The following is a 27,621-nucleotide window of genomic DNA, read 5'->3' on the forward strand; positions in this document are numbered from 1 at the left end:
TTTGGGGGTTCTTGACTAACTATCACTGCTTGCAGTACCAAAACCCTACATTGGGATAACCAACCCCATCAAGGTCATAAATTGGCGTATCCTTGCTGAATACTATTATATGTGAAATATCTTAATCCATGCCACTATGCAATGGAAATGCCTCTATGATGAATAGAACATTTCTTTGTTATTTGGGACCGCTAGTAGACAAAGGACAAAGGTCGTCAAGCTTATATGGAATGTTCATCACGTGACTGTCACTAACAGGTTGTCACAACCTGCATGTTAATTAAGCGTGTTATGTGACTGGATGACCTCATGAAATTTGGTCTAAGCAAATTCACTAGTTTACCACAGGATTCATATCTCTACTTTCCTACCTGTAATCTGTGGTTAAATAGTGCTACACACTGGACAAGAATGGTATTATATTATTTGAATTCTTCCTGTATTATCACCGTTAATTAATTAAGCTCAATGGTGAAATAGCGGCCATCAGACTGGGTGGAAAGTATGCCAGACTTCTGTGTGCTGTGTGGCTTGACATTTGACACATGAACTGTGTTGTTGTAGACCGCAATACACTTTTTATGTGACTGGAGTAATCTCTCCAATCATGGACTAAACCAAATTTAAGTGGGGTCTCAGATTGTGTGTATTGTTATAATCGTGATCATAAATTGGAATTTACCCATACCAATAAATCAATGAAACGCACGTTTACAATATATTTAATTTCCATTTCTGACAAATACAACTGGTTTACAGTATGATTTTGATATACATGTGTTTTTGTCTTGGTATAGTCAAAATGGTTTCGCCCACCACACTTGAATTGCGACAGGGTGTGGTAGGTTTTACAGGAGAAACTGCGGCTTTACCAAGAATTTCACAATTTACCATAACCATGGCTTCTGAAACAGAGGTAGCTCAAGCTCTGGATGAGATTACTAAAGATTTCCTGACCTGCTGTATTTGTTTAGAACATTATCAACAACCAAAAGCTCTTCCATGTTTGCATACATTCTGCGAACACTGTTTGATTAGTTTGGCCGATAATACTGACCTGGATTTTAAATGTCCAACATGTTCTACCCCTTGCGATTTGGGGGAAAAAGGAATAGCTGGACTCAAAGGTAACTTTTTTATTTCAAGTCTTCTTCATGAGATGCAACGAAGGGCAAAGAGGCTATCCAAAACTGCATCGGTGAAATGTGAGGGATGTGAGTCTAATCCAGCATCTGGAATATGCATTATATGTGAACAATACCTGTGTGATAACTGTGTCAAAGTGCACAAAAACGTCACATCAACACGTTCTCACAAAGTTTTATCTCTCGCTGAACTGAGCATACAGTATACTTACATTCCACATCCATTTTCACCAAAAACGGCGAGGCTCTGTGACATTCACCAAGGCAGTGAATTAAAGTTTTTCTGCACTACTTGTCAAGTGCTAACCTGTAGAGACTGCACAATTGTAACACACCGTGTACCAGAGCATGTCCACAAACCCATTAAAGATGCTGCTGATGAGTATCAAAGTTTCTTGGTAAAGATGTTAAAGATGCTGGACAAGAAGACATCTGAGGTGTCAAAGAGAATAGCCATAGCAACTGAAAAACGCGATAAGCTGGATGAGAATTTCACAAAAGAGAAGGCAGCAGTGCAGACTGCATCAGATGAGGTGAGGTCAGAAATAAGTAAGACTGAACAAGACGTGCTTGATGAATTAGAAACAGAAAGTGTGGAAAGAATGTCACGATTAAATACACAGACAAATGATCTTGAATGTAAACATAGCGCTTTCATGCAGACATGCAATGACATTCGAAAGTCCTTAGAGTTAGAGAGTGGTGCACAACTGTTAACTTCCAAAAATACATACACAAAACAAATTGAAAAGCTGCTTGCTGAAGATATTGATATAAAAGTTGTAGAGAATGATCTTCATGTCTTGCCTCGTGTAGACAAAATAACATCTATGTTTAAACCCAGACGGACAGTATGTTTATCACAGTGTACAATTGGTGGTAGTGTAGAATACCTGCTACACAAAGGCCAATCAGTTGACTTACCCATTTCCACCAAAGACTGTACGGGCAGACATATAGTGAGTGAACACGAGGTGAAGGCAATTCACATTAAGCCAGGTGGCTCACAAAAGCAGATGGAAGTGACTGATAACGATGATGGCACCTACTCTGTTACATTGCATGGTGACATAGAAGGAAATCATGAAATTAGAATAATGGTTGGAGATACACCTATCCCAGGACCACCATTCACAGTTAAGGTCGTCAAAGGCTTAGTCAAAACCATAGGTCAGAAAGGAGATGGCGAATTGCAGTTCAACAACATTCGTGGCATTGCAATAAATAAAAATGGCGACATTGTAGCTGCTGACAAAGATAACAACAGACTGCAGATCATAGACACGGGTGGGAAGTGTAAAAACACAATACCAATGGGCAGAAAGTTTAAGCCAGTAGATGTGGCTGTTTTAAATGACAACACATATCTAGTTATCGGTGATGCAATGAATTCAGGAGTTGCTGTGATTAGTCCCTTTGACCAAACTATTTCGTACTTTGGTGCTAATGAAATAGATCGTGCAAGAGGCATTGCTATATGTCCAGCTACAGGTTTAGTGTATATTATAAGTGAAATGTGGAATGTATTTGCAAAAGTGTTTACACAAAAAGGTGAATTTGTGAAATCAATGAAATTGAAATGGTCCACTCCTACCTGTATTAAGATCGACAATGAAGGCAGATTGTTCGTATGTGTTAACCTTGATCATAATGCGGCAGTGTATGATAATAGTGGGGAGCTTCTATACAGAATTTCAGAAGCTGGAAAGTCAGATGGAAAGTTGACAAACCCAATATATTTAGCTTTTGATAAGCATGGGTATCTGTATATTAGTAGTGATCATAAAGTACAAAAGTTTGACTGGCTAGGAAATTTTATCTGTCGAATTGACACAAATGAAGATGGATTGAAACATCCAACGGGAATTGCATTGATGGATGATTTATCAGTTATTGTTGCTGATAACCATAATAGTTGTATTAAAGTATTTGTACAGTAAATAATCTCATGACTAAGCACGGTCATCGCATATAATGTAAATATATGATAATGCTTGATTTTAAATGACAGGTCAAATTTCAATTAAATATTTCTAGTGTAGTAGAAGTTTGTCAGGTGGTCTTACATTATTTATAATAACAAAACATTGAACATTTTTCATATTTTGAATTGTTATATAGAACATTAAACTCGTTTTAATACATTTCAAAACCACAATGTGATTAAAATTATTATTATGTTACAATGAATGCATCTGGTGTTGAAAAATATAAATCACATTGAACACAAGTTATGAAATCGTTTTTCTCTTAAATATGAATAACAAAACAGAAATCATTGATTCTTTTTTAAATTGTTCGGATTTTAGATATCATATAATATAAAATTACAACTGGGGTTATTATATAAATTATTAAGTTATTTAATTATCTTAAAACATTGTCAAGGTCAGCACTAATGTTAACCATTTGTATACAATTGGTCAGGTGTCGTATTAAATATGCTCATTCAAAATATAACATAACAAATAAAACTGAAAACAAGTTTTGGATTTACAGTAATGTATGTTTGATGACAGATATACGAGACATAAACTCTTGTGATACACTTGTTTTAACAACTGTGCAATAAATAAAATCCCAGCTTGGCACACTTGAATGTATCAGTCAATAAATAGTCGTAAAAGGTCAACAGTTTCAGCCTTCGAATGACTCTGGCATACTTGTCACGTGGTGTAACGTCTACAACAGTCAATAGGTTATATGGGTTAATTGCTGCTATATAAATTTAACAATAAAGTATTGTTGTATAAGTTTTTCCTATGGTCATATGAATTAATGTGAACTGTCTGCGATTATTTTTCTACTTTTATTTATTTATTTATTTATTTATTCGAATATCTTTTTTTTCTGTTCACGCTATACTATAATACGGGCATATATTAAAGTTAATCCTATATTGTTGCGTATCGGCTAAATATCGTCCACGTATTAGAGGAAACTAATTTTAATACGAACAACGGGGCGGCAAACTTACGAGGAATATGCACATTGCCAGTGATTGTATCTTTACAGTACAGCGACCCGGGATGTATACATTTTAGCTCTATGATTATAAAACATACGTCAGTCTATTTGTTGTAATGTGAAAACATATCTCTGGATTCAGTGATGTTGCTTGTCGTGTCGTTATAAAAAAAAATATATTTTGAATATATTTTGTTTCATCCTTAGTGGGTGTTTAGCCCGAGCTGACCGTGATATGGGTCTAGACAGTATCTAAACGGATTATAAAAATATAGATTCGTGTAATTTCATTGACTCTTAGAAATATAAATTACATGCACGTCACGAACTGATAAACATGCAACACAAGATTCGAACTCATAATTACAGCGAATGGAATCACCATAAGTATTCAAACATAACACGCACCACGCTGCGCCCCAATATTACATGGGATGTAGAAAAGAGAAGGGAAGTTGAGAAAATACACTTTTCGATCTTTCTATTTACAGAAAAAGTTTTCTTCTGATCATAATGATTGTTTTATTCCTTTATTTACACGTTATTCATTTTTGGTTACGATTCTATCGTACTTTCTAAAGTGCAGATTCCCCTGCTTGTCTGTGCATTTTTGGCACGTTAGAATATTTTTGCTTGCACGTCCCTGTTCAGAAGTGATTTTCGACACGCTACGCGCTAATAACATAAGCACCATACTGTCCCAAGTTGTAATATGCAGCAATGTTGGGAGTTGTATCAGTTCGTCGAACACGAAAAAGAGCGACAGCCGGAATTCTTTATTTTTTTTTATAACCATTAGAAGTTGTAATAAATGCATTATTTATCTGCAACATCACTATCGCGTGAATAATCATCCTGAAACAATCAAATCGTGAATACTAAACATATTTTATTGAAAAATAAGACCAATTACTTCAAATGATTGATAGGTGTCGCTGTTCATCTCCTAAAGTCCCTCCTGCAGTAGTGCGCCACCAAGCGACAATGTATATGGGACTCAATCATTGCGGAAGTAGTCAGAGTTCAACAACGATTTGAAGTCAGTGGAATAAACGACTTTTCCAGGTGAGTATTTTAAAAACAATGTAAAGAAGCCTTGGTAGATACATTGATATATTAATTTGTGTAATAGAGAAACTGGGGGATATCGAATGTGTTATGGATCAGTGATTGTACATTGCACTCATAGATGTAGCTCTTGCGTGGTCTGCTAACGTCCGGGTGTTCGTTTTCATTGCAACAATGTACGCAGGGCTATCACAGGCGTATTAGAGTGCCGGTATCATGTCTGTAGTTTGTCGTGGCCAGATAACAAAAGCAGATAAAAAGAAACTTCGACGCGATCGTTTGGCCTATAAAATTTCAAATACTTTTGAAAGATGACATATGGACAGGGATGAAGGAATTATACGTTACAGGCGACTTTTACTGCATTGCATTTTGGGTAATGCATGTAGGGCTCATACCACTAATTGAAACTCCATAGACGACAATGTTAACATATGATGAGATTGCTATATGAAAATAATAAACAAAGTTGAAAACATAGCTCTGTAGTTTGTCGTGGCCAGATAACAAAAGCAGATAAAAAGAAACTTCGACGCGATCGTTTGGCCTATAAAATTTCAAATACTTTTGAAAGATGACATATGGACAGGGATGAAGGAATTATACGTTACAGGCGACATTTACTGCATTGCATTTTGGGTAATGCATGTAGGGCTCATACCACTAATTGAAACTCCATAGACGACAATGTTAACATATGATGAGATTGCTATATGAAAATAATAAACAAAGTTGAAAACATAGCTCTGTAGTTTGTCGTGGCCAGATAACAAAAGCAGATAAAAAGAAACTTCGACGCGATCGTTTGGCCTATAAAATTTCAAATACTTTTGAAAGATGACAGATATGGACAGGGATGAAGGAATTATACGTTACAGGCGACTTTTACTGCATTGCATTTTGGGTAATGCATGTAGGGCTCATACCACTAATTGAAACTCCATAGACGACAATGTTAACATATGATGAGATTGCTATATGAAAATAATAAACAAAGTTGAAAACATAGCTCTGTAGTTTGTCGTGGCCAGATAACAAAAGCAGATAAAAAGAAACTTCGACGCGATCGTTTGGCCTATAAAATTTCAAATACTTTTGAAAGATGACAGATATGGACAGGGATGAAGGAATTATACGTTACAGGCGACTTTTACTGCATTGCATTTTGGGTAATGCATGTAGGGCTCATACCACTAATTGAAACTCCATAGACGACAATGTTAACATATGATGAGATTACTATATGAAAATAATAAACAAAGTTGAAACATAGCTCTAAAATGGGAAATCAACATGCCTGTAATCAACCATATGAAAAAAACGCACATGTTGGCCAGCTCAAACTCTTGCAAAACTCAGGTAAACAAGACACACCTACTGTATTTGGACTGCACCTAGAGAAATCACTGGAAAAACACCAAGATTAGAACATCCAAATACACACAGAATAATCCCACAGGTACACACCTGCTAAGTATTAAACAAAGACCACATGTTAGTCTCACCTTTAACCCAGGTGATCGCGCTCTCAAACAACGAACACCAGAGAAAAAAAATATTAAAAAAAATTCATTGGTTCTTGCTAGGCATTTAAATTTTGGGGAAAAAATTAAATCATAAAATTTTAACATGTCATCAACTGTTTCAATGGTGGCCATGTTGGTGTTAATTTCATGTCTCCTTATCCATTTCTCAAACAAGCTTTTATTGGTTTTGATGAAAGTAGATACAGAGACAAAAACTTTGATTTTTGTTTTTGTTTTGATGACATATTTGCATTAAAAAAATACCCAAAATAACAAAATTTTAACCTGTCATGAACCATTTCTCAAGTATGCCTAGGCCAATTTCAGCCAAAGTTGATATGAACAACAGACATAATGTTTTGTTTTATGACTTGATTCAAAATGTCTTACTGGTTTATGTGTGGATTATACAATATTGTATGATATGAGAATGATCATATTTCTAGGAGGGTTGTCAGTTTGACTAAACAACACCTGGATAAGGTGCCATTTTATTATATTTTTAACATGCTGAATACAAACACTAAAAACTGGACTTGAACTCTGTCAATGACGATGATTTGCTTTTTTCTATTTTTAGATTCTTTATACATAGGCATTGATTTGAGATACAAAGATATGGACGATTCATTTGGCTTGGCACAGAGTTTGTAAGTATATGTATAGTTTTGGTAACTAAAATTGGTTTTGTTGGCAACTTAATTACTGATCAGATCATAACAACTTGTATATACAGTTACCTACGTTATTGATCTGTCAATGAGTTCAATGTCTCAAGTAGTGCATGCCTGAATGATATTGATGATGATTTCGTAATGTGCTACCAACAACCAAACGTTCTACTATGTCTACATACTGCGAGCATTGTGTAAATACTGTTGTCGAGGCGAATAGCCCATATTTGAATTGTGCAACCTGTTCCGCTTCATAAGATTTGAATGAAGGTGGAATGGCTGGACTGAAGGGTAAATCATTTTATGTCGAGACCGAAGAGCTTGAACAAAACGGTATCCAGAATACGCAATGAGTCTAACACAGCGCCGTAAACATGCATTAAATTGGAACAAAACATGTGTACAAACTGTGTCGAATTACACACAACTATTATATGTTCACATAGACTTATATCTTTCATTGAGCAGAGTTTAAATTGTCTTCAAATTCCTGTGTACTGTGTGCTGACATTTGACACTCGACTTACTTATCATGTTGTTATTTTGACAACGTCACAATGTTCTCCTTACATGTCTGGAATCATCAATCATGGACTAAAGCATGTTAATAAGTGGGGTTCCAGATTCTGTTTTATTTTTAATTATGATTAATAACATTCATTGACACCAATAAACTAATGACACTCATATATTTAAGATATTTAAGATTGATTAACATTTTGATATACATGTGTTTATGCTGTGGCCAAGTTAAAATGGTTTCGTCCATTACATTGGGTGTGTTGTAGTAGGCTTTACCGAGAATTTCACAAACATGGCTTCTGAAACAGAGGTAGCTCAAGCTCTGGATGAGATTACTGAAGATTTTCTGACCTGCTGTATTTGTTTTGAACATTATCGACAACCAAAGGTTCTACCATGTTTGCATACATTCTGTGAACAATGTTTAATAACTTTAGCGAATAAGACTGACTTGAATTTCAAATGTCCAACATGTTTCGCCCCTTGTGATTTGGGAGAAAAGGAAATAGCTGGACTCAAAAGGTAACTTTTTTATTTCAAGTCTTCTTCATGAGATGAAAAAAAGATCAAAAAGCTTGTCCAAAACTGCATCAACACGTTCCCATGGGCTTTGCTCCATTCACTATGGTAATGAACTAAGGTATTTCTGCAAGACTTGTCAAGTGCCTACCTGTACAGAGTGTACTATTGTGACACACCGTATGCCAGAGCATATCCATATAACCATAAAGGAAGCTGTTGATGAATGTCACAGTTATTTGGTAGAAAGTGTGAAGATACTGGAAGACAGGAAAGATGTCCTATCAAAAGGCATGAGAAAAATGACCGAACTGCGTAGTATACTTGATGATAATTTCACAAAAGAGAAGGCAGCAGTGGGAGGCGCATCCGAGCACATGAGCAAAGCTGTCAGTAAGAAAGAGGAGTCTGTAATTAATGAACTGGAAATTGAACGCATGGCAATGATGAAACCTTTAAACCTTCAAGTATATAACCTTGAAATGAAACACAAATCGTTGATACAGACTTCTACTGAAATTCACAAATTCTTGCATTCGAAGGATGCTGTAGACATGTTATCATCAAAACGTTCCACAGTGCAACACATCGAACAACTTATTGACGAAACTGTAACGAATGTGGAGGAAAATGTCCTTAATGTGCTTCCTTAAGGTGAGACAGTCTTAAAAATGTTCAGTCCAAAACAGTCAGTGTGTGTATCTCAATGTACTTTTGGTAAAAGTGTTGAATATCTAGCCAAAGGTCAATCAGTTGACTTACCCATTTCCACCAAAGACTGTATGGGCAGACATATAGTTATTGAACATGAAGTGAAAGTAATCCACATTAACCAGATGGATCACAAAAGCAGATGGAAGTGACTGATAATGATGATAGCACCTACTATGTTACCCTGCTTGGTGACATACAAGGAAATCATGAAATTAGAGTAATGATTTGAGATGCACCCATCCCAGGACAACTATTCACGGTTGAGGTCGTCAAAGGCTTAGTCAGAACCATAGGCCAGAAAGGAGATGGCGAATTGCAGTTCAATAGCACATGTTGCATTGCAATAAATAAAGATGGCGACATTGTAGCTGCTGACAAAGACAATAACAGACTGCAGATCATTGACATTACTGGAAAATGTAAAAAAATAATATCATTGGAAAGACATTTTAAGCCAATTGATGTGGCTGTTTTGAACGACAACACATATATGGTTATTGGCGATAGACGCAGTTCTGGTATAGTTGTGGTAAATCAGAATAAAAACACTGTTTCATTCTTTGGTAAGAATGAATTAGAACAAGCAAAAAGCATTACCATATGCCCTGTTACTGGTTTAGTGTTTGTTTTAAACAAAAACATAAATGTATTTGTGAAGGTATTTACGCAAGAATGTGAATTTGTGAAATCACTGAAGCTAAAACGATCAACCCCTAGTTGCATTAGACTTGACAATAGAGGTCTGCTTTATGTGTGTGTAGCACATGATGTTGAAGTGTATGACAGAGATGGAGTGTTTTTATACAGCATTTCATATTCCTCAAAGCCAGTGCAGTTGAACTATCCAAAGTGTTTAGCTTTTGACAAGTATGGCTATCTTTATATCGCCAGTCAACAAGAGGTACGGAAATACGGCTGTAAAGGAAGATTTGTTTACCTTGTGCATACACATGCCAATGGAATGAATGAGCCGACGGGCATTGCAGTTTTGAATGACGAACAGTAGTGGCCGCTTATAATAAGAATAATTGCATAACATTATTCGTTGAGTAATTATTGAGTTGAGTTCTTTCAATGTAATATTTTATTACCCAATCCACTGATGAAATAAAGAAATATGGATTCATGTTGTACTTTATTTAGATCTCAGCTGAAATTAGTTGACTCAATTGAGTTATTTCTCAGATACACAATATGTGATTAAACCCAATACAGGAACAGTGGTCATAAATACCTCTATGCATAATGTAATGTCGTAAATGCATACCTGGTGAGGATACTGAGAGAGGAATAATATGACAAAACTATTCACGTTCAAAGATATTTTGGTTGGGTTCAATTGCCACATTGAGTTAATAGTTTGGCCACAGTATCCAGCTTAAATTATTTGGGGGTTCTTGACTAACTATCACTGCTTGCAGTACCAAAACCCTACATTGGGATAACCAACCCCATCAAGGTCATAAATTGGCGTATCCTTGCTGAATACTATTATATGTGAAATATATTCATCCATGCCACTATGCAATGGAAATGCCTCCATGATGAAAAGAATATTTCTATGTTATTTGGGAACGCTAGTGGACAAAGAACAAAGGTCGTCAAGTTTATATGGAATGTCATTCACGTGACTGTCACTAACAGGTTGCATTGGCTTGAGTGTGTCGTATTGATTTACCTGCATGGTTATTAGGCGTGTTGTATTACAGGGTGACCTTATGAATCTCGGCCTAGGTAAATTCACTAGTTTACTACAGGATTCATATCCCCACTTTTCCACCTGTAATCTGTGGTTAAATAGTGCTACACACTGGACAAGAATTTATTTTAATTCTTCCTGTATTATCACTGTTAATAACTTAGGCTCAACGGTGAAATATCGGCCATCAGACTAGGTGGAGAGTGTGCCAGACTTCTGTGTGCTGTGTGGCTTGATATTTGACACACGTACCATGTTGCTGTAGACAACAATACACTTTTTACGTGACTGGAATAAATTCTTTAATCATGGACTAAACCAAATTTAAGTGGGGTCTCAGATTTTGTGTATTGTTATAATCATGATCATAAATTGGGATTCACTCATACCAATAAATCAATGACACGCACGTTTAAAATATAATTTCAATTTCTGATAAATACAACTGGTTTACAGTATGATTTTGATATACATGTGTTTTTGTCTTTATACAGTCACAATGGTTTTGCCCACCACACAATTACGACAGGGTGTGGTAGGTTTTACAGGAGAGACTGTGGCTTTACCAAGAATTTCACAATTTACCATAACCATGGCTTCTGAAACAGAGGTAGCTCAAGCTTTGGATGAGATTACTGAAGATTTCCTGACCTGCTGTATTTGTTTTGAACATTATCAACAACCAAAAGTTCTTCCATGTTTGCATACATTCTGCGAACACTGTTTGATTAGTTTGGCCGATAATACTGACCTGGATTTTAAATGTCCAACATGTTCTACCCCTTGCGATTTGGGGGAAAAAGGAATAGCTGGACTCAAAAGTAACTTTTTTATTTCAAGTCTTCTTCATGAGATGCAACGAAGGGCAAAGAGGCTATCCAAAACTGCATCGGTGAAATGTGAGGGATGTGAGTCTAATCCAGCATCTGGAATATGCATTATATGTGAACAATACCTGTGTGATAACTGTGTCAAAGTGCACAAAAACGTCACATCAACACGTTCTCACAAAGTTTTATCTCTCGCTGAACTGAGCATACAGTATACTTACATTCCACATCCATTTTCACCAAAAACGGCGAGGCTCTGTGACATTCACCAAGGCAGTGAATTAAAGTTTTTCTGCACTACTTGTCAAGTGCTAACCTGTAGAGACTGCACAATTGTAACACACCGTGTACCAGAGCATGTCCACAAACCCATTAAAGATGCTGCTGATGAGTATCAAAGTTTCTTGGTAAAGATGTTAAAGATGCTGGACAAGAAGACGTCTGAGGTGTCAAAGAAAATAGCTAAAGCAACTGAAAAACGCGATAAGCTGGATGAGAATTTCACAAAAGAGAAGGCAGCAGTGCAGACTGCATCAGATGAGGTGAGGTCAGAAATAAGTAAGACTGAACAAGACGTGCTTGATGAATTAGAAACAGAAAGTGTGGAAAGAATGTCACGATTAAATACACAGACAAATGATCTTGAATGTAAACTTAGCGCTTTCATGCGGACATGCAATGACATTCGAAAGTCCTTAGAGTTCGAGAGTGGTGCACAACTGTTAACTTCCAAAAATACATACACAAAACAAATTGAAAAGTTGCTTGCTGAAGATATTGATATAAAAGTCGAAGAGAATGATCTTCATGTCTTGCCTCGTGTAGACAAAATAACATCTATGTTTAAACCCAGACGGACAGTTTGTTTATCACAGTGCACAATTGGTGATGGTGTAGAATACCTGCTACACAAACGTCAATCAGTTGACTTATCCATTACCACCAAAGACTGTATGGGCAGACATATAGTGAGTGAACATGAGGTGAAGGCAATTCACATTAAGCCAGATGGTTCACAAAAGCAGATGGAAGTGACTGATAACGATGATGGCACCTACTCTGTTACATTGCATGGTGACATAGAAGGAAATCATGAAATTAGAGTAATGATTGGAGATACACCCATCCCAGGACCACCATTCACAGTCGAGGTCGTCAAAGACTTAGTCAAAACCATAGGTCAGAAAGGAGATGGTGAATTGCAGTTCAATAACATTCGTGGCATTGCAATAAATAAAAATGGCGACATTGTAGCTGCTGACAAAGATAACAACAGACTGCAGATCATAGACACGGGTGGGAAGTGTAAAAACATAATACCAATGGGCAGAATGTTTAAGCCAGTAGATGTGGCTGTTTTAAACGACAACACATATCTAGTTATCGGCGATGCGTGGAATTCAGGAGTTGCCATGATTAGTCCCTTTGACCAAACTATTTCGTACTTTGGTGCTAATGAAATAGATCGTGCAAGAGGCATTGCTATATGTCCAGCTACAGGTTTAGTGTATGTTATAAGTGAAACGTGGAATGTATTTGCAAAAGTGTTTACACAAAAAGGTGAATTTGTGAAATCAATGAAATTGAAATGGTCCACTCCTACCTGTATTAAGATCGACAATGAAGGCAGATTGTTCGTATGTGTTAACCTTGATCATAATGCGGCAGTGTATGATAATAATGGGGAGCTTTTATACAGAATTTCAGAAGTTGGAATGTCAGATGGAATGTTGAGAAACCCAATATATTTAGCTTTTGATAAGCATGGGTATCTGTATATTAGTAGTGATCATAAAGTACAAAAGTTTGACTGGCTAGGAAATTTTATTTGTCGAATTGACACAATTGAAGATGAATTGAAACATCCAACGGGAATTGCATTGTTGGATGATTTATCAGTTATTGTTGCTGATAACCGTAATAGTTGTATTAAAGTATTTGTACAGTAAATAATCTCATGACTAATCAAGGCCATCGCATATAATGTATGATAAATATATGACACTGCTTGATTTTAAATGACAGGTCAAATTTTACTTAAATATTTCTAGTGTAGAAGAAGTTGGTCAGGTGGTCTTACATTATTTTTAATAACAAAACATTAAGCATTTTTCATATTTTGAATTGTTATATAGAACATTTAATACATTTCAAAACCACAATGTGATTAAAATTATCATTATGTTACAATGAATGCATCTGGTGTTGAAAAATATAAATCACATTGAACACAAGTTATGAACTCGATTTTCTCTTAAATATGAATAACAAAACGGAAATCATTGAGTATTTTTTAAATTGTTCGGATTTTGGATATAGTATGAAATTACAACTGGGGTTATTATTGATATTATTAATTTAATTTATTATCTTAAAACATTGTCAAAGTCAGCACTAATGTTAACCTTTTGTATACAATTAGTCAGGTGAAGTCGTATTAAATATGTTTATTCAAAAAATAAACATAACAATTAAAACTGAAAATAAGTTTTTGATTTACATGTTCGTGTATATTTCAAATATATGCTTCTCCTATACCAAATTATGCATGAATATACTGTTTGAAAAAATCTGCATTGTCTTCATAATAAATGAGTTAAAGTCAATAAAATTGCAATGGTACAAAATGAAACCCATGATTCAACGGTAATATGATTTTGATACACTTGTTTAGAATGTGAGTCATTTTGATTTATAAAAAAAACATTTATAAAGCGTTTATTAATTCTCTGGGATTCTGTCGTTCACTGTATTGTCATGAATTAGTTTTTGCGTATCTGTTAACCGACTTAATTAGTTGATTATTAGCGGATTGCTGTGTTATGTCTGTCATCGTTTAGGCCTATTTGAAGTTTTGGACGGAACTTGGCTCAGTGATTTGGAACTAATTACGAGATAACCGCCGCTATTCAGACTACTCATTTTGACAGTTGATATTCGTAGTTATTAATGTAGTGAACGATTAATCAAAAGATATGACGTATTCAGTACTTAGTGTGATTGGCCTTATGATTGAAGGTTACGCTCTAGAGTCTTTTTACTGTTTTGTAATTGGTTAGTGTTTTGAAAATAAATAAAGAGAGTTTGAGTTGGTCTTGGGGAGCACAGCACGATAGATGCAGTCGAGTCCAGTCCTGGAGAGCCTTGGGGCGAGTGTTGACGCAGTCTAAGAGAGTCTTGGGTCAGCCTTGCGATAGTCTTGGGGATTTTTTTCCCCAGGGCGCTGTGTCTCATAGAGTGCTCGATTGACCGACTAAGACGAGAGTTGAAACGTATTTCGTTGTGTGTGTCTTATTTGACTGTAAAGTATAAGCGACTTTCACGATCCCATATCTCAAGGGAACGAGATATAGAGACGAGACGAGATTTCCCCCTGGCAAGTGTGGAGAACCCCATAGAGGAGATTTTCCCTCTGATACGTGGTGGAGAACCCGGGCAGGTGTTTAACACACATTGACATCCTGTGAAGAAAAGTGAAATGGCGAAGGTGTGTCTTTCTTGCGAACCGAACTAACAGCTCCATGGCAGAGACGACTCGGAAACCGCGCTTGACGACTAACACCATTAACAGTATGGCACCGATGTACAACGCTGAAGAGATGAAGACTTCTGAACCCCTTATGAAGGACGAGTACCGGATAGGACTGTATAATTAAGAATTGAGCGACATTAAAGACAAGAAGATGAAAGAACGACCCGGACTAACGCGACGAAAGAAGACGACGCTATATAGACTTTGAATTAGAACTTTAGCTATCTGTGTATTGCTTAGAGAACCGCTGGTTGGACACTGTAACTGACACTGTGTAACTCAGGACGTTGAACCCTTTTCCAGAACCCTAACCCTATTGTTCAGTAATGTAATGTATTGCTTGCTTTTCCTATCGTTTTTCCTTACCGTTTTTTGTGATGTTGAATTGTATGTGTGTAAGCGCCCAGATCTTTGTTTTAAACTGATATTTAGTGACGTGCGAGGTCCTTTATAACGATTTAAGCGCGCCTCAGTGGACAAGTATTTGCAACACAGTGTTTTGAGTTTTGTGAAGTTTTATGGTGTTTTAATGAGTTTATGAGTAAGGAATATGATGGGGAAAGTAATGCCCAATGAGTTTTTTAAGAGTTTTGAGATTTGTCGAGTACAGAGATACCGACGTTTAAGAGTTGTTTTTGTTTATGTGTTGTTTCCGGAATACTTCTGACGCTTTTTGAGTTAAGAGCACCTTTGTAACATTTGTAATGTCTTTTTGAAGTGAGTATGGTGCGCTTATATATGTATTGTTTGATAACGCAAGCTTTTGTTCATGATTGACAGGATTATAGGTAACTCAGTAGTTTCTATCGTTTTGCTTTCCCGTCTTTTTGCCAGAGGAGTAATGTGTTATGATAGATTTGTCTTTGCATTCCGTTTCCACGCCGTATGACTTGTGTTTAGATTAACGACTTGTGAGTTCAGTCGAAGTTTATAAGCGTAGATGACAGGAGTTTGATTGATAGCTTGTTTATTCATTGTTTATTAGTTACCGCTTTGCAATGCTTTAACCGAGAGACGCATCCCTGGTAATCACGTGATCATGATATCGTCTGCAGCGATTGGCTGATCACATGGTTACACCGCCAAGCCTTAGTTTTTTTACCTTTTGATATAGAGTTTGTAACCTTAGTAACGGAGACAGTGCAGCGAAGGGTTACCTCAGCAAACCGTTTTGAGAAAAGTGAGTCGATTGGTAGCCTATCCCTTGTTTTTTGATTTATAACCGTTGATATTTGTGACTTTATAACCATTGTATTTAGACATTATAATCATTGTACTTAATTAGTGTGTTTTACTCTTTTGATTTATACCTTTTCTTAGTATTGAATTTAACCAGTATGACGATGAGTAGAGGACGGTATCTTTGATTTGTGAACATGCAATGCCGGGAGGCATAATCTCAGTTTGGGTGAAAGGATGTGTCATGAATTAGTTTTTGCGTATCTGTTAACCGACTTAATTAGTTGATTATTAGCGGATTGCTGTGTTATGTCTGTCATCGTTTAGGCTTATTTAAGTTTTGGACGGAACTTGGCTCAGTGATTTGGAACTAATTACGAGATAACCGCCGCTATTCAGACTACTCATTTTGACAGTTGGTATTCGTAGTTATTAATGTAGTGAACGATTAATCAAAAGATATGACATATTCAGTACTTAGTGTGATTGGCCTTATGATTGAAGGTTACGATCTAGAGTCTTTTTACTGTTTTGTAATTGGTTAGTGTTTTGAAAATGAATAAAGAGAGTTTGAGTTGGTCTTGTGGAGCACAGCACGATAGACGCAGTCGAGTCCAGTCCTGGAGAGCCTTGGGGCGAGTGTTGACGCAGTCTAAGAGAGTCTTGGGGATTTTTTTCCCCAGGGCGCTGTGTCTTATAGAGTGCTCGATTGACCGACTAAGACGAGAGTTGAAACGTATTTCGTTGTGTGTGTCTTATTTGACTGTAAAGTATAAGTGACTTACCCGATCCCATAACTCAAGGGGACGAGATATAGAGACGAGACGAGATTTCCTCCTGGCAAGTGTGGAGAACCCCATAGAGGAGATTTTCCCTCTGATAGTATACACGGTTGAATTGTTATTCTGGGATAAGTGTGAACCTTTCCTAAACAATCTACGCAAATCCTGATTCCAATTAACATATAATTAAGCCTGTATTATTCCATGTTTGATCGGGGAATGCCTTGTTTGATCGTGAATAGCGATACAATTGTCGTATGGTGATGTGTTTCTCGTGGTGGGGAACAACTTGAAGTCCAATGTAATCACGATCAGCTGATGTTTATAAGGATGTAGAAAAGATAAGGGAAGTTGAGAAAGTACACTTTTTCGACCTTTTCATTCACATAAAATGAAGTTTTCTTCTTATCATTATGATTCTTTTATTCCTTTATTCACAAGTTATTCGTTTTTGGTACGATAGCAATTTTCTAAAGTGCAGATTCTCCTGCTTGTCTGTGCATTTTTAGACCGTTATAATATATTTTCTTGCACGTCCCTGCTCAAAAGTGATTTTCGACACGATACGCGCTAATAAACCCCATACTGTTCCAAGTTGAAAAATGCAGCAATGTTGGGAGTTGTAAGCAGTTCGTCGAACACGAAAAGGAGCGACAGCCGGAATTCTTTATTTTTGTTTTATAACCATTAGAAGTTGTAATAAATGCATTATTTATCTGCAACATCACTATCGCGTGAATAATCACCCTGAAACAGTCAACTCTAGACTGTCGACAGTCTGTCGTACCTAATATTACTCTGTTATTAAAAAATATTGTGTATAAACGTAATAGGCGTGAATAAATTGCGAACGCCGGGACAGGTAGCATGGAGTGCCGTTAGGCACGACCAACTGTCCGGTGCTGCAATTCACTGGTAAGATTTCTTACCAGATCTGGGTGCTTTCATATGCAAATGTTCGTGCAGATGTCTATTATTTTATATTGGCCAATCGTAAAAAAGAACTGGGGTCGCCGGCTACTAGGATCGCCCACGACTTACGCGAAGTTTGTTTTGACTGTACTATACGCGACAGATAAATTTGCATGCATTATGTTAATATAATTTATTCCGTGACGTCTGTCTGCATCACTATGAATTATTCATTTCAACTAGAAACCTGCCGACGGGGGCAGTCTCTCGGGACTAAGTCTCTCGCGTGAAATGGTTCGCATTTCCAACTGTCAAGATGTATTTGTATATGTATTTGTATTAAATCGGAAATAATTCATACAAAGCGAATGGAAATGCCAAACAGTGATTCGTATAACTTAAACTATATAGATCACACTTGTTGTGGGTTCTTTTCACGGGCCATAAAGGCATTGGAAATCATTAAGATGGTTGTCGTTACAAGACGACAATGATCTCAGGCCAATAACAATTGGACATCTAAGAACCATGGAGAATTTATTAATAAGGGAACGAACACATTCATCATACACGCACAGCACTAAATGACACCAAATTTGAATTAACTGCAACGTGCGTACGCACATTTTAATACAAAGAACAAAAGTTTGACAATAAATACACAAATAGCTTCACAAAATCGGCTAATTAAATATTACTGCATTGCCTAAATATTTTAGACGGTTCCGATAAACGTAACCGCGGTCGAAATATGCAGGTAAGGCAGAGGGAAACTGAAACCTGGCTGTTTGTGCGTGTAAGGCAGATGTACTTTACCGGACGTAACGATGTCGAACTGAAGCAACAAACGTGGCGACAAACTTCAGACGGCTTGGTTTCCAGGGGTGGCTCACATCATGAGAGCGCTGTACAGTACCATAGCTGACACCAGGACGACCAGAGAGTAAATTCTCAAATCCGGAGTTCAATGGTGACGTTATCTGTGTTATACCGTACTTCTGGTGGATCGTCCAACATGCCAACCAAGGCACGATTTCTTGTTCAAATTATTGGGGAGCATAATGTAAATCAAGATGACACCCCTTTGTTTACACTGCTCATTTCTAATTGGTCGAAACCAGAAGAATTGCGAGAAACTACCACATCAAGTGCGACAGGAATGTTATGCAAACTGACAGAAATGCAAAACCGAGTTTGTTGACCCGTCTAACCAAATTCACCAAAGTTTATTAACCTCAAATTCATTCTGATTCTCGGGAATCAAGTCTTCAGTACCATAGTATTTGGAGACAAATCTCACCCCAGGTAAATTCGTTCAATCAGGCTACTCTCCTTGCATGCAATATATGTATTAAGTATTTCTTTATTTCTCCACCTATAACAAGTCACAAAGTATTCCCCTTTCTATGTAAATCACGTATGCATTTAAAAGCTTATAAGCCTAACAGGGAGGGCGTAATACTTGGAAATCAATTAAACTTTGGATTCCTGACACATGTCCCGGTTTGAGAGGTTACTATGGTAAAATAATTTTACAATATGAACCTGCAAACAGTAGGGAAAACAAAGTTTAAGGCATAGATGTTAAAATGCATACATTAACCTATAAAACTAGTAAGATAGACAATCTTCCCTCAATCTACGGCATTTCTGCTAAGAAAGTCGGCTCCGATATTATGGGACCCTTTGATAGCAATAACACGATAGCTGAAGGACTGGAGATACATTGCCCATCTCATAAGGCCTCCATTATTCATTTTAGATTTATTTAAATAAATAAGAGGTTGGTGGTCAGTTTCTATCCAGAATTCTTTCAGACGCAAGTATTGTTGGAATTTTCTTAGCCCCCAAATGACTGCCAGACATTCCTTCTCAACAACCGCATATCTAGATTCAGTCGAACTAAGTTTCCTACTTGCATAAGCAATCGGAATTGCAATTTCTTCGTCGTACTGCAGTAAAACAGCCCCCAATCCTTCATTAGAGGCATCCGTTCTAAGAACAAATATTTTGCGAAAATTCGGGAGGTGTAAAATACGATCAGAGTTCAATGCTAGTTTTAATTTAGTGAAGGCAATTTGATGTACATCTTCCCATTTTAATTGTTTTGGTTGACCTTTGTTTGTAAGGTCATGTAAAGGAGCGGCAATGGCTGCAAAATTTGGCACAAACTTCCTATAATAGGAGCACAGTCAGCTGGCGCACACGTGATAATAAAATAAATACGATATTTACTATATGGGGGCCGCCATCTTGAATGCAGCGAAAACTAAATAAGAGACAAGTTGTGAAACGCGTTTTTCAGATTCCTACAAATCAGGACAAAAATACCAATCTTTCACAAAAATACGGTCCGTTGGGGTTATATTAAGCCAACCGATAACAAAATTCGGCCTAATTCGTCGTTTTTGCGTGGAAAAATCCCTTGCATACGAACACCTAATTACGCGAAGAACATAGAACACTAAGCCGGGGTATTTGAAACCGAAATTGTCATCTAAGCGTTAGGCCGTCGCTGATTGGCTGCTGAGCTGGAATGCAAATTTTTAGTTTCAAATATCATCGACTTCCTTTTTTAACACATCTTCGGAGGCCAGAAGAAGGGGGTATTGTTTGGTAAAAATTGGTTCACTTGTGGTCAACTTGATATCGTACTCAACAACGCTTGTACGTCCTGGTACGTCAGTCAAAACTGTTTGATGTTTGTTAAGTAAATATGAAATATCTTGTTTTTGAGAGAGATCCAAGTTCTCGTACACGTGCACATCTTTTATAGACTGGTTACATATTTTGGGTAAAAAATCTATCAATTCAGTAAAGTTCGCCCCGGGCCTTCAATCCCATGATCCAAAGGGTGACTATCAACAAAGGCAACATTGACTTTCATGAATAGTCCGGGGTGTCAGACTTATCTTTAGTCACAGAGGGCGCTCTCTCTTCGTACCACTTTAACATATTAGCGTGGAAAAGTTTAATTTTCCCACCTTTGTTAATTCTATAGTCACATTCCCCCACCCGTTCTTTCACATCAAAGGGGCCCTACCACTATAAATGTAGCTTGTCGTGGGCTACTGGCAATAAGAGAAGAACCTTATCATTAACTTGAAACTGTCTATTCTTCTTAGTTTTATTAAAGTGATGTCTATATATATCACTAAATTTATGCAGCTCTTTTAAAGCCATTTCGCAAGTTTGTTCTAATCTGTTTCTGAGGTCCAGAACATAAGTATATGTAAGTTTAGTTTCAGGTTCTACATTCTCATTAGTCCAGAGCTCGCGCAAGATTGCCATGGGGCCTCGAACAGTACGGCCATACAAAAGTTCAAATGGCGAAAACCCTAAGCTAGCTTGAGGGGCTTCTCTATACGCAAACAGGAGGGGGCTTATATAATGATCCCAGTCATTGGGCCTTTCTTCGCACATCCGGGTTAACATTCGTTTTAGAACCCCATTAAATTTCTCAACCAATCCATTAGTTTGCGGATGGTAGGGTGATGTCATCTGACGCACGGACAACAGTCGGGATACTTCCCTCATGACATCAGAAATAAACTGTTTCCCCTGATCTGTCAAAATTTCTTTAGGGATTCCAACCCGACTATACATGTTGACTAACTCCTCAGCGACAGTTTCAGTACGTATATTTTTGAGTGGAGAAGCCTCGGGATATCGAGTGGCATAATCCACGAGTATTAAAATATACCGATATTTTCGGGGATTATCAGACATAATGGGACCCACCAGATCTACGCCTACGCGCTGGAATGGTATGCTGATTAATGGCATGTGTCCTAAAGGGACCTTGCCTACCCTTCCCCGGGGCGTAGTTTTCTGACATACGTCACAAGATTGACAGTAACGTTTTACATCAGCATGGAGGTTGGGCCAAAAAAACTGCGACATAATACGATCTAACGTTTTCCGGTGTCCCAAATGTCCTCCCATAATCGAGTCATGCGCAACTTTCATAACTTGTTGTCTATGTTTTTCAGGGACTACAAGTTGACTTGTTTCTTGGCCAAAATTTACTCTAGGAGATTTATAATAACAGTATAATAATTTCTCTTTCATTCTAAATTGAACTGTAGCGAGTCCACCCTTTCCATTTCGTTGAATTTGGTTCGACTTGCATAGTTTAAAAATTCTATCTAACGTTCTATCTTCCTGTTGGGCAGCTAAAAGCGTATCAGTATTAATTAGATTATCACATTCATCAGTTTTAGCTACGACGAGAGGGCTTCGTTTCCGCTTTTGAGCAAAGATCTGGGCACTAGTTTCTACTGCACCAGCCTCGATTATACAAGAGCTCGATTCACGGGGGGTCTCATCCGGGCCCATTTGTTCAGACTGACTAATATTTTTTTGTGGCAACGAGTCACAAAGGCGAGTCGAGCCTCTTTCAGTTGTAATCGTGTTAACAACTGGTATCATTTGATCTACACTCTTTGAACGGTGAGGGCGTTCCTTACGTTCTGCGTGTTTTCGCAGGTCAGGAGGGTTTCTGACCCTTGAGGCGCGATAGAGGAGACTATCTCAGGATTTTGGATGTCTACATTCTTTTGGGAAGTGTCGGAGTCGTTTTAACCGACACAAGCTTCATTGATGACATCCGTCTCAATGGCCAAATTGTTATCGTACTCCACTGCGTCGTTTTCACAGGTAGATTTATTTATTGGAATTGCACCAGTGTCATTAGTTTTTTTCCTAGGAATCGCGCCAAGTTGAGCTGAAATCCTCGAAGGACTACTCTCATTTTGGGTTATAATCTTGTTTCCAGACTTTAGACTACCCAATTTATTATTTTGCATAAAAATCCTCCTGGGACTATGCACGCTAGTTTTAGCGCGATTGTTACCAAAACTAGTCTTGACTGTAACCGGGGTATTACCACCATGAAAGTCTGCTTTTAAGACAGACGCTTCCATCTCACACTTACAAGGCAATTTAGCACCTGGGATTTGACCAATAACCAAATCACACACAGGTGTTTTAAGACACAACGCATTAACATCGCCAGAATAAAAAGGGGTGTCGACATATAATTTAGCCATTTTATTTTGTTCGCCTGTAGAACGATTCATAAACATACAGGACTTTTTCTCATCGGTAAATTGGTGGGGCTTAACCAAACTTTCACGAATTATCACACCATCGCAACCCGTATCTCTAAGGGTTCTAACCACGTGACCATTCACCTTGCCGATAGCTATAGGCATTCGGCTATTTCCAATTACCGGGTCGGCGGTAGTTACGGAAACCAGCGACGTAACAGGTACCATTTCATACACTTGGGTATCCTGCGTACAGGTCATCTCTTGGGGGAGGTCACTGTCCGACGCTTCGGGAACTAAAGACTCGCTACTAGACTCGGGTTCCTGAAGTTCATCCCCTACTTTTACTAGACAACTATTGCTCATGAGGGGTTTTCCCGTAACGGAATGACGTGACGCATGGCATGCTTTTATATCATGCCCACGGCGTCCACATTGGGCTACACTCGGAACTTTGTTCGCAAATTGATTCTGATTCGCATTGCAACTATTTTGTTTCTGAGAATTAGATCGGGAAAAATTATTGGAAACTTTATTAAATGAAGAATCATATTTTCTTGCTTCCTCGTACATATCAACCTTTTTTACAAGATCTAAAATTGGAAGTTTATGGTTCTCGCGAAGTAAAACGCGGATCTCGGGAGGGCTACAATTAAGCAACTGCTCTTTTAACAACAACTCGCGGAGGTTGTCGTACGCCTTTCCGATAAGTGACATTTCTACCCATTTATTAATATAGTTCTCTAACCTAACTAGAAATTGTGCACACGTCTCAGAAATGCCGCGTTTTGCAAAGCGCAATTTGGAACGATATCCCTCTTCCGTAAGATTGTATGCATTTTGCATAGTTCGTTTTACTACTTCGCAATCTTGAATTTGTTCCAAGCTCAACGAATTGTAAATAGAAAGGGATCTCCCAGATAAATAACAGCTAAAATTGCTCCCCCATTCGTTTCCTTCCCACTTGTTTTGGTTCGCATAAATTTCAAAGCGTCTCGTATAGGAATCAAGATCTTCCCCCTCTTTATATTCTGGTAAATTAGGGCGTTTTCCCGGGACATTATTGCGCCCATTCCCCTGCAATTAGGCTTGTTTATTTATGCGTTCCAAGTCGAAATTATGCTTTTCGCGCTCATACCGAATATTTTCTTGTGCCGTAACTTTCGCTAACTCAACCTGTTCTCTCGCTCTGGCTTCCAGTTCTCTCGCTCTGGCTTCCACGCCTCTGCGTAAGACTCTATTTTCACGGTCTAATTTCTTCCACTCTTTTACCTCCTCTCTAACATACCGATTTAAGTCCTTCCCCTCAGAACCCATAGCCTTCGCTTCGTCAGTAAACGTGTCGATAGCTTCCAAAGCAGTTTTGGGTTCATCCCAAGTACAGGCGACAGATCTCCCAGGGGACTTAGGTTTTATTTCTGAAGTCATAATGGCAACTAAGATATCAACCCAAAGTGGAAATGACCAGAACACGGGATTGAAGGCCGCAAGGGGGAAATGGACAAAGCAAAAAGATTGAATTAGACCAGCGATGGCAACTTAAATAGTACTTAAAACTAGACAATACAAATTGTTTTAAAACAGAATCAAAGTGCAATTCAATAACCTGACGTAATAACGTTTTCAGAAACAGTATATAACACTGTGTTGTACATACGTATGATAAAGTGTTCGTTATACAGGGGTAGTATGATTTGTGGATATTGTTTCTTTTTTAACAATATCCCACCGCTTCCACCAATGTCAAGAGGTCTATGATGTATTTGTATTAAATCGGAAATAATTCATACAAAGTGAATGGAAATGCCAGTGATTCGTATAACTTAAACTATATAGATCACACTTGTTGTGGGTTCTTTTCTTTTAAGATGGTTGTCGTTACAAGACGACAATGATCTCAGGCCAATAACAATTGGACATCTAAGAACCATGGAGAATTTATTAATAAGGAAACTAACACATTCATCATACACGCACAGCACTAAATGACACCAAATTTGAATTAACTGCAACGTGCGTACGCACACTTTAATACAAAGAACAAAAGTTTGACAATAAATACACAAATAGCTTCACAAAATCGGCTAATTAAATATTACTGCATTGCCTAAATACTTTAGACGATTCCGATAAACGTAACCGCGGTCGAAATATGCAGGTAAGGCAGGGGGAAACTGAAACCTGGCTGTTTGTGCGTGTAAGGCAGAAGTACTATACCGGACGTAACGATGTCGAACTGAAGCAACAAACGTGGCGACAAATTTTAGACGGCTTGGTTTCTAGGGGTGGCTCACATCACGAGGACGCTGTACAGTGCTATAGCTGACACCAGGACGACCAGAGAGTGAATTCTCAAATCCGGAGTTCAATGGTGACGTTATCTGTGTTATACCGTACTTCTGGTGTATCGTCCAACATGCCAACCAAGGCACGCTTTCTTGTTCGATTTATTGGGGATCATTTGTAAATCAAGATGACACCCCCTTGTTTACACTGCTCATTTCTAATTGGTCGAAACCAGAAGAATTGCGCGAAACTACCACATCAGGTGCGACAGGAATGTTATGCAAACTGACAGAAATGCAAAACCGAATTTGTTGACCCGTCTAACCAAATTCACCAAAGTTCATTAACCTCAAATTCATTCTGATTCTCGGGAATCAAGTCTTCGGTACCATAGTATTTGGAGACAAATCTCACCCCAGGTAAATTCGTCCAATCAGGCTGCTCTCCTTGCGAAGATTCGTGCATGCAATATATGTATTAAGTATTTCTTTATTTCTCCACCTATAACAAGTCACAAAGTATTCCCCTTTCTATGTAAATCACGTATGCATTTAAAAGCTTATAAGCCTAACAGGGAGGGCGTAATACTTGGAAATCAATTAAACTTTGGATTCCTGACACCAACCAAACGCCTTCGGCGTTCGAATGTCTGGGAAACGCAGTTACATTAGACTCGAAGACTGTCTACAATCTAATTCAACTCGTGAATACTATTAAACATATTTTGTTGAAAAAACAAAATAAGGCCAGTTATTTCAAATGGTTGATAGGTGTCGCTGTTCATCTCCTAAAGTCTCTCAGTCCCTCCTGCAGTAGTGCGCCACCAATCGACAATGTTTATAGGACTCAATCATTGCGGAAGTAGTCAAGAGTTCAACAACGATTTGAAGTCATTGGAATAAACGACTTTTCCAGGTGAGTATTTTAAAGACAATTTAAAGAAGGCTTGATGGATACATTGATATATTAATTTGTGTAATAGAGAAACTGGGGGATATCGAATGTGTTATGGATTGTACATTGCACTCATAGATGTAGCTCTTGCGTGGTCTGCTAACGTCCGGGTGCTCGTTTTCATTGCAACAATGTACGCAGGGCTATCACAGACGTATTAGAGTGCCGGTATCATGTCTGTAGTTTGTCGTGGCTAGATAACAAAAGCAGATAAAAAGAAACATAAACTATAAAATTTCATATCCAGGGATGCAGGAATTACACGTTACAGTCGACTTTTACTGCATTGCATTTTCGGTAATGCATATATAAGTATCACAAACTTAAACCACGGCCCCGCAATCACCGGGTACGCATCATGGGAAATATACACGAATATGCACAGCTGTTATCAGGTGTTAATTCTATGTGCTATAATCTTACACTACAGTATGTCTGCTTTGACTTATTTGTGGGTGATGATGCGCCAAAATTAGTATGCAAAATTATCTATTACACAGTCAGCACCAATCACTACAGTAAAAGGACATGCAATAAACTTGGGATTTACAGGATAGGACTTACATCACGATATAACACAAATTGTAAGAATGACAAAAAACTTGCTGTATACCCTAGATATAAATGGATGGGAAATTATTAAATTAGCAGGGAAGCCTCCAATTGGCTGAATATAAAAATTGAAACCAAAGAACACACTGTGGTGGTTTCTACAGCGTTCACACTAATGTTGTCGTTGTACTTCAGAATCCGTATTTTGAAACTAACTTATACTTACATACTTATAAGCAATATGAAAAAAGCGATTAACAAATTTTGAGCATTTAAAATGACTATTTGAAACATGCTTTCTCGTTGTTTTTATGTGAAAATTATTATAAAATCAACTTTTAAACTCACATCACAACTGTATCCCTCATATATTCATAGTTGTTTACAACAACAAAAAACTGTACCATGCATAGTCTCATTGTCAAAAAGATTTATTTTGTGGAGCAACAAGAGTTAATGTTCCATCTTCTCTTTTCTTTCCTCTTTCCTGTAATACTATCTCCCAATTATCTGTTGTGTAACTACTAATTGGTCATTTCAAATAAACTTTCAAACAAATAATAATAATAATAATATCCATATTTCTTTCCTAGATAAACAATTTTCTGTACTGGTTTATAATAATACACATGAATAGAAAAGCAAAAAATCAAAATAACAAAATGTTCATTTTCTACTATGGGATAAAATCACAACTTTTCATTAAATA

At 37.5% G+C, this 27,621-nt stretch overlaps 2 protein-coding genes and 1 pseudogene across 2 annotated transcripts in view; all 3 read left to right on the forward strand.

Annotated features, from left to right (window-relative positions):
• The first annotated feature begins 802 nt into the window (after positions 1 to 802).
• Positions 803 to 3,085, forward strand: LOC100366687 (tripartite motif-containing protein 2-like). The gene has a single exon (XM_002740699.2). The coding sequence runs from the start codon at positions 803 to 805 to the stop codon at positions 3,083 to 3,085; it is 2,283 nt and encodes a 760-aa protein (XP_002740745.2).
• A 5,007-nt stretch (positions 3,086 to 8,092) lies between these two features.
• LOC102805143 (uncharacterized) lies at positions 8,093 to 14,939 on the forward strand (annotated as a pseudogene).
• Positions 14,940 to 26,246: 11,307 nt separating this feature from the next.
• The window catches only part of LOC144364063 (uncharacterized), a 35,598-nt gene continuing 34,223 nt past the window's right edge, over positions 26,247 to 27,621 (forward strand). Inside the window, exon 1 of the mRNA XM_078014371.2 lies at positions 26,247 to 26,321. The gene's annotated coding sequence lies outside the window, so the exon portion shown is untranslated. The remainder of the gene's footprint in view (positions 26,322 to 27,621) is intronic.

The sequence above is a fragment of the Saccoglossus kowalevskii genome, chromosome 4, assembly GCF_978046115.1.
Source record: "Saccoglossus kowalevskii chromosome 4, keSacKowa6.1, whole genome shotgun sequence".
NCBI lineage: Eukaryota > Metazoa > Hemichordata > Enteropneusta > Harrimaniidae > Saccoglossus > Saccoglossus kowalevskii.

Excerpts from the sequence above, each read along its gene's own strand:
- LOC100366687 (XM_002740699.2), top strand. The coding sequence starts at position 803 with ATGGTTTCGCCCACCACACTTGAATTGCGACAGGGTGTGGTAGGTTTT.